The sequence below is a fragment of the Vombatus ursinus genome, unplaced genomic scaffold (genome assembly GCF_900497805.2).
Source record: "Vombatus ursinus unplaced genomic scaffold, bare-nosed wombat genome assembly UNPS02014806.1, whole genome shotgun sequence".
NCBI classification, from domain to species: domain Eukaryota; kingdom Metazoa; phylum Chordata; class Mammalia; order Diprotodontia; family Vombatidae; genus Vombatus; species Vombatus ursinus.
The window spans coordinates 717,965-727,226 of NW_020954584.1; the positions used below are offsets into that span (position 1 = coordinate 717,965).

Below are 9,262 nucleotides of genomic sequence, written 5' to 3' on the forward strand. Positions count from 1 at the left end.
ATTCTGTGTACATTAACCTTAGTATTATTTGAGTAAAGCCCTTTATCAGAGACTGGTTGCAGAGATGCATAGAATCCCAAGTCATATTGATACAATGGTTCATGATATTAGAAAGTTATTCAGGCCATTTATGAAGATACAACCAAAATAATCAATCAAAGCCCATGGGTAACCTCACATTAGTGTTCTGTCCCTGCTTTTATAGAACAGGAGTAGCGTTACAATATGTTGAATTTCCATGCTGACTCAGCTCTAGAAACTTAAGAGATTGGAAATGGACTGCAACTAGACAGAGATATTGGGACAGAAGGATTGTGTTATTTCACATGTGTTTCTAATTCCTCTTGATTTTATCATGCTTTTACTAATCACATTAAATTGTTTAACCATGGCCTTGAACTTTGGAAGACTGCAATAATTCATAGGGTCTTTTAGGAAATGAGTGGAGTGTGGGTGGGTGATATAACTATGAATGACAAGTATGCAGCTATTTGTTGACAGACACTATTTCATTTATGTGGTTTAAAGTTATTGAAATTTACTGTTAAGTAAACTGAAGTGTCTTAGTATTATTACAATATAATATCGACCTTCAAAACACTTTGAAAAATGTCTCAGCAACAATCTCCAGGGGTCTTGAGACCACACTTTGAAAACTGAAAAATATATGGATGACTAGAAAAATAAATACTGGTAACAAAAAGCCAGTCTTTATATAAAAAAGTCATGCCAAATAAGTCTTAATCTTTTATAAATGTATATAAATTATAAAGATATGGATTAGCATATAGATTTAGATAGATATAGATATAGATCTTCAATAATACTTGATAGATCAGGATGATGATCACTACATGGTTTACCTCCATATCATCTGTAAATTTGACAAAGACTTTTGTTTTATTATTGCAAAAGGAATGGATAAGATGAACAAATGTAGGTTAGATGATTGCAGAGTTGGATGGATTTGGAATCCAAATGAACCAGATGCAAAGAATAATATGTACATTGTGGGAAAACATCATTAGAGATGTGACCAACAAATGTGGTTGTGGCCCTTTGATTTTCAACATTGCTCTCCTTTCTGCATTCTGCATTCCTAAATGGGTCCCCTTGCTATCCTGCACATACAGCATTCTATCTCCTTTTGTATTTACTTCTGAAAAAAAAAACTTCATGTTTTTTCTGCAAAAAATGAGAACAACAATGATTTTATTGCTGCCTATGTATCCCCCACATCAAGCACTGGGGCAATCAAAAAGCGTTTATTGAGTGCTATGTTCTTGTGGACAATGTGGACAATGCCAGATATAGAATAGGCACGTACAAAATATTTGAGAAATTTAAATGATACTTCTTATGAAAACTATCCCTACATTAACATTTAAATTTCTGAAAACAAACAAAAAACATCTAATGATTATTTTATTTGTATTGTATAGATACGTATGTATTCAGAAATCAAGTGATCTAATGCAGTCTTCTCATGGGAGCTAAAGGTCTTCTATTTCCTGTCTGTTATTTGCCCACTGACCATATTAAAACTGATTTGAAAATGCTAAGTATATAACCTCCCCAAAATAAGAAGCCCTTTTTAAACATTAGAAGAAATCAAAAAGGAAAAAAAAAAGATCTCAATATCGACTCAGTAAATATTAGGGAACATTTTTCTTTTTATATAGGCTTGAATTTTCCCTTCACTGATCAACAAAATCGTTCTTTTGATATTTTTCATTCCTCCCCCTCTTACCTGATTTTGAGTCTGGTGATTTAATTTAGGGTTCTTTACTGGCTAACCAAAGTCTCCTTGTGACTAAATAATTTTCTAATGGAACTTTTCATTTGGGCATTTCTCAGTGTGTAGATTAAAGGGTTTAACATGGGGGTAATCATTGTGTAGAAGACTGCAACAGCTTTATCAATGGAGAGAGTCATTGCAGGTCTCATGTAGATAAACATGCATGGAACAAAGTATAAAACAACTACAGTGATGTGAGAACCACAGGTAGAGAGGGCTTTGCGTCTCCCCTCCACACTGAGAGTCTTCAGAGAACTCAGGATGACAGCATAGGAGACCATCAACAGGAAGAAAATTAAGAAGCAGATGAAACCACTGTTGGATATAACAAATAAACCAAGGATGTGAGTGTCAGTGCAGGCAAGATCCAGCAAAGGATTTAAGTCACACATAAAGTGATCTATGACATTGGGACCACAAAATGGTAACTTGATTATGAAGAGTATCTGTATTGTTGCATGGAGTAAGCCTCCTATCCAGACCACACCCATCAGGATGGCACGCAACCGCCAATTCATAATGGTCATGTAGTGCAGGGGCTTGCAAATTGCTACATATCGGTCATAGGCCATTACTGTGAGCAGGATAACCTCAGCACCTCCAAAGAAGTGTTCTCCAAAGACTTGCATCACACAACCATTGAAGAAAATGGTTTTCTTTTCAAAAAGTGAGTTTATAATGAGTTTTGGTGCAGTAACAGAGGAATAACAGGCATCTATAAAGGATAGGTAGGCAAGAAAAAAGTACATGGGGGAATCCAGGCTAGGGTTGAGGATAATAGTGATGACAATGAGTGTGTTACCTACCATTGTAATAGCATAGATGATAAAAAACACAACAAAAACAATTTTCTGCATCTTTGGATTCTCGGTCAGCCCCAATAGGATAAATTCAGTCACATTCTTTCCATTATCCATTTATTCCATATAGATGTTGAATTCAGGCAAGAGTTGTTCTGTCTGTAAAGAAATTAGAAGTTTTCAGTAAGGGAGTCTTATATTTATTGGACTCTTCTCTAGAAAGGTCTTGTGGAAAGAGAATGACTTGAAGGCTAGATTTATATCCCAAATGCCCTTGTCACTGGATGAACTTGCAGTAGGCAATTTATACGCTCTGCATCTGTATGCCATTACACTTAAAGTGGCTTAGAGAAGAGGCATTATGGTGTAGTGCTTAGGGCACAGGCTCTGAAGTTAAGAAGGCATGGTTCAAATCCCCCTCAGATGCATGCTATTAATAACTATAGTAGCTGACATTTAAGAAATACTTGAAACAAGTGTGTCATACTGGTAATTATTTTGTGAAGTGATTTATATATGTTATCTCATTTCATTTTCACAACCCTTTGGGACAGATACTACTAATCTATTCATTTTAGAGATAAGGAAATTGAGGCTAGGAGAGGTTAAGTTATTTCCCCAGAATAATACACCTAATAAGTTTCTGGGACAGGATTTAATTTCATGTATTTCAGATTTCAAGTCCATCATTCTATTCACTACACTGCCTAGTTGTATGACCCTGGCCATGTCACTTAATTTCTCTTTGTCTCAGTTTCTTCATTTTAATGGTGTTAGGGTGGATTGATCCCTTCCCTGTATCCTCTCTTCTGGCTGTAATTGTTCTTATGATGTGATTAAATTAGGTACCTCAATGAGTACTCGAACAACAAGACTTTTTAAACCTCAAAGATCCATTTTAACAGAACATTCCATCAAATCTCTTCTGTTTTTTGGTAAAGAAAATAGTCATGGACCCTACCTAATAATATTTAGATAGATGAGCAATTCATTGAATGTTGGGACACAAATAGTAAACACTGAATTAATATTATCTTAGAAGTAAGTGTCCATTAAGAACCATAAGAGGGTCAGCTAGTTTGTGCAGTGGGTAGAGCATCAGCCTTGAAGTCAGGAGGACCTGAGTGCAGATCCAGCCTCAGACCAAACACTTAACACTTACTAGCTGTGTGACCCTGGGCAAGTCACTTAACTCCAATTGACTAAAAATAAAAAAAAGAACCATAAGCATTTCTTTTTGGTTCTAGACTATTTAACATTTAATCATTCTATTGGATAAAGACATTTTTGACATTCATAATCTATTTGCAAATGGCACAAAATTATCATCACCTAACTAGGACACGTCAATGACGTTGAGATTTATAGTTGTCTCTCAGCTTATCTGAAGTCATCCAAACTCTCATTTTAACCTCACTTATTCTACACCGTTGGGTTCACTTACCAAAAAATACAGCCATTCCAATTTCCTTTGTCTTCCCAGTTCATCACAGCTGTTCTGTCCAAAATTTGATACTCTTGATACTGTCCAAAGTTTTGATACTCTTCTTAACCAAGTGAGTTATATGTCATCTTACATTCTTGGATCCCTTTTTCCTATTGCCATTCACATACTGCTAGTTTTTTTTTTTAATCTGTCTTCTTCACTTATAATTTCCAGGTTGCTAATCCTTGGTGAATATAATGTTACTGTGATAAATGAATCCATTACATTTTCATGTCATTTATTGTTAAAAGGATTCTTATATTTACATGACAATCTTTATTAATTTTCAGTCACTGTCTCATTCATCCTCCATAAAATTACTGTTCAAAATCTGTTATTCTTTTCTTAAGAATCCCATTTTCTCCTTACACATTCCACCTCCAGGAGATCTATTACCCTTGAAGTTTACTAAAAAAAAATAGTTTATCCATGCTGAATTATATTATTATATCTCCTATGACAAAATTCAAAATTTCTCTATATCTTCTCTCATCCTTTTATGCCTTTAATCCAGGCTTTCATGAGGAAGTTATCTTTATCCTTGCCACATACAAAAAACTTTACCAGAGCTCTCTATCCCATTGAATGAATATTTCTATATTACTTGTCAAAATGCCTGGTACATAATAGGTATTTAATCAATACTTATTCCCTACAATCCTTATCTCTTTTCTCCTCCTTGAATCCCCTGCTCCCCCATCTTTGTTATCTAAAATATAATTGGGTCTGCTGATTTTTAAAATAAAAATCCAACAAAAACTTTCACTTGTAGCCCTCTGAACTTTTGGAAAACAAGGCAATGTAGTCTAACAAAACAGTTAGAGGACCTTTCTTGAAATTTCTGCATCTGCCCATTACTTTTGGTTATTTTTACCATCTTTGTTCTTCAGTTCCTTTGCCTGTTAAATGTAAATAAATCACTTTTATATGATGGTTTACAATTTTTCATGAACTTTCTTATCACCCAGCCCTAGATGTTAGCCATTGCAAATGTTATTCTTTTCATTTTGCAGAGGAGCAAACTGAGGTTCAGAAAGATGAAAGAAACTGAATCCAAAATTAAATTGTCTGCCTCACAGCAATTAAAGCACTTACAAATACATCAAGCTATATTTCCAGCTTGTCTTAAGAATCAAGTCTTATACTGTAGACTAAAATAATTTAACAATCAAGAAGTAAATCATTATTAGGGATCATTATGAAATAAATGAATCAGTGTAAGTATCAGCTGAAATAGAGTTTTTGGGGGTGTGTAGTGAAACTTACCCTGATCTGATGTATGGGTAGGCAGGCTTTCTTATGTATTCAAGAGAATTCTCACTTTCATGATAGTATTTTCATTGGATAGGACAAACGATGGTGGCAATGGTTCAACCATAGAGTCAGTCAGGTTTTTTTTTGGGGGGGGGGAAGTATTCTCAGGATTCTTGCATCCTGGATCTCCCTCACCTTGCATCTAGGAAAACTCAACCTTATTCAGAACTATGTTCTCTAACAATAATAAATACAAAACAAAACAAAATAAAAACATTGAGATGTTAAGAAGGTCTCATTGATTCTATACATGCCTTTATGACAACAGATAGAAATGACTTTAAATGACCATCTTTGTTTATACCTCCTCTCCTTTTACCTTTTCATAAGAAAAGGAACTAAATTGCATATTATAATGTTTAGGGACCTACTTTCCTGCCCAGAACTAAGCTATCAGAGGAATTAATTATCAATGGTGCCAGAAAGGCTATGTCCTAAAAGAGTCATTATTTGGGCAAAGTTTTTGTGAAACAATGTAGACATATCCATTACATTCTTCTCTATATATTGGAGGCATCAATTATTTGCCATAGAAGAGAAATAATGAAATAAATCCATTATGCATTTAAGACCTGGATCACCAGGGATACTGTGTCCAGTACAAAGTGAAGAATCAGGGAATGTTATACCATTGACATGTCCCTGGTGCACCCTTCACATGGGCTTGGGAAAATTGGATTACTGTGGATCCTCAGGTGACTTTCCACTCACTTTATCAATTCCTCTGACATTTGTCAGCTTGGAAGTTGTGGTCAAGTACATTAGCAGGCAGGATATAATGACTAGACATTGAATCACTATGACTGGTTTGTTTCTAATTATAGATGCAAATGAAAGAGTCATATCATCTTTGTCCATAAAGCTTTGGAAGATTCAGAGTATCTAGGTGGTGTAGTGCATAGAGTGCCAAGCCTGGAGTCAAGAAGATTCATCTTCCTGGGTTCAAATTAAGCTTGAAAGTTTCAAATTCTAAGCTGTGTGACCCCAAGTTACTTAACCCTGTTTGCCTCAGTTTGTCATCTATAAAATGAGTTGGATAAGGAAATGGCAAATAACTCTAGTGCCTTTGCCAAGAAAACGATAAATGGCATCACAAAGAGTAGAACATGACTGAATAAAATGACTGGATTGGATATTGGATAGAAAAGGGTATATTAGGAACAACCAGTTTTTGGTCTTTTTGTCTTATTTAGTTTATTTTTAGTTTGTTTTTTTTTAAACCTTTAGTTAATACTTATTGTTTCAGAGCCCCACTGCAATGATATGGATTTTCCAATTCTACTCAGTCAACACGATCATCCCCAAAGCAGAGATTCAAATTGTTTCTGTGATGATTTTTGCCATTACTTTTAGAGTAATCATCTACAGGGGGACGGAGCCAAGATGGTGGAATAAAAGCAGTGACTTGCTTGAGTTCTCCCCCAAACCCCTCCAAATACCTATTAAAATGGCTCTAAACAAATTCTAAAGTGGCAGAATCCACAAAAAGACAGAGTGTAACAAATTTCCATCCCAAGACAACCTGGATGTTTGATCAGAAAGGTATATCATGCTGGACTGGGAGAGGAGCTCAGTTTGGCGTGTCCGCGCAGGCAAGGCAGGCTGCTTTTTTGCTTGGGAACTGGGTCTGGGACATAGCTTCTCTCTCTCACTGCAGGAACAGACTTTTCCCATTGACCTTCTAAGTTGTCTTTGGCATTCGTGGGTTGAGAAGTCTGGAAACCGCCACAGCTGCCCGTGATTTGGACCTCTGAGGCCTCCTCCATGTTTGCTGCAGCCTGCCTTCCTACCGCAGAGTTGTTATGAATATAAATATATACACATAATTGCATATATACATATATAAATTCATAAACATAAACAAATATATTTGTATACACACACACATACATGCATACCTGTATATTTATAGCAGCTCTTTTGTGGCAGCAAATGAAGTGAAGGGATGCCTTATAAAGAAATTTGTGAGTTATTAGAATACAAGTCATTTCTCCAATTGATAAATGGTCAAATATATGAACAAACAACTATTCATTAAAGGAAACAAAATTATATATTTATATACATTATATATATATATAGTTTCATGAAAAATGCTCTAAATCATTGATGAGAGAAATGCAAATTAAAATATCTTTGAGATATCATCTTACAGTTATCAGATTTGTTTTAATGATAGATGCTTTTTAATTGGGGAATGACTAACAAGTTATGGTAACTCCTAAGTAGAAGTATGTAAGTATGGTTTACATATATTCACATACACATTTAGGTATATGTATGTATATACACACATACGTACACACAGATATATGCACATGTGAATATATGTAAACCCATGTATGTGCCTTCACGTTTAATTGTAACTTTTTCTAGGAAAGAGTGGGGAGGGCGGGAATAAAAAATAAAAAGTGCACAACAGAGAACAAAAGAAAACTTAGAAGAAAGCACAGAAAGGCTTGGTAGCTTTGAAAACAATGTATTGTATTTATTACATTTTTTTTAAATGGTTTGAAATATTAATTCATGATTTTATATTGAATCATCTTTTTTATGTTCTGTGTACATGGAAATGTTCTTTCCTCTCTGCCTTTCATTTTATATTGAAGCTTAAAATGAATAAAAAATAATATATGAAAAAGAAATGAATGTGTGCCAATCAATTGGGGAATAGTTGATAAAATTATGGTTTATTAATAGCATGCAATACTATTGTGATATAAAAAATGTTGAAGGGTATATTGTCCACTACAAATTGATGTTATATAACTTCATATGGACCATCACTGCTATTAGACAGTCATATTGTGTCTTCCTTATCAATGTTCTATTCCACTTTCAACAGTTGCTCTTCCAAAACATTTTATCCCTCCTCAAACTTCCCCTAACTTTCTCTATCACCACACTTTCAGCAGAGAAACTTGCCTCATATTATACAGAAAAAATGAGGGTATTCACCTTGAATTCCTTCTCCTTCCCTCTTCCTCAAAGACTGTAACTCAGGAGGCATCTGCCACTTTCTCCTCAATCACCCCTATTTCATGTGATGAAATGGCATTTCTCTTTACCATAGCTAACTCATCTACTTGTTAAAGTGATCCCATTAATCCCAATTCCTTCAACAAACTGTTCATTTTTTTATTCCCATTTTTTCACTTATTTTGATTCCTCCTTCTCTACTAGTTCATTTCCTACTGCCTACCAACATGCCCACATCTCTTTATACTGAAAAAACAAACAAACAAACAACCACTTGATCCTTCCTTCTATGCTAATTATTTTCCCATTCCTATCCTGCCCTTCGTAGGTTAGCTTCTTGAAAAGTCAGTTACAAACGATGCATCCACTTTCTCACCTCTTTTCTCTCTTTTTGATCTCTCACAATTTGATTTCTCACTTTAACATTCCACTAAAACCACTCTCCTCAAAATTACTAATGATGTCTTAGCTGTCATATCATTTTCTCAATCCTCATTCTCCTTGACATCTCCACAGGCTTTGACATTTTGATCACTCTTTCCTACTTGATATTCTTCTATCTCTATGTTTTCAGGACACCATTCTCTCCTAGTTTTCCTGTACCTATGTGATAATTCCTCCTCTGTCTTTTCACTGGATCTTCCTCCAGATCACAACCCCCAATTGTAGGTTTTCCTCAGTGTTAGGAACTGGACCATCTTCTTTTCTCCCTCTATGTTTCTTCACTTGGTGATCTCATCAGATCCAATGCATTTAATTACCATGTCTATGCTGATGATTCTCAAATCTCTATTTCCTACCCAATCCCTCTGCTGATCTACAATCTCACATCTTCAACTGCCTTTCAGATATCTTGAACTAGATGCCCAGTAGATATCTTAAACT

General features: G+C 35.1%; 1 protein-coding gene across 1 annotated transcript; it reads right to left on the reverse strand.

Moving 5' to 3' along the window:
- Positions 1-1,785: 1,785 nt before the first annotated feature.
- Positions 1,786-2,715, reverse strand: LOC114051811 (olfactory receptor 4C46-like). The gene has a single exon (XM_027874213.1). It carries the CDS (start codon positions 2,713-2,715, stop codon positions 1,786-1,788), a length of 930 nt encoding a protein of 309 aa, XP_027730014.1.
- Positions 2,716-9,262: the final 6,547 nt, after the last annotated feature.

What these genes read in the sequence shown, in the direction of transcription:
- LOC114051811 (XM_027874213.1), bottom strand. Translation starts at nt 2,715, where the DNA reads ATGGATAATGGAAAGAATGTGACTGAATTTATCCTATTGGGGCTGACC.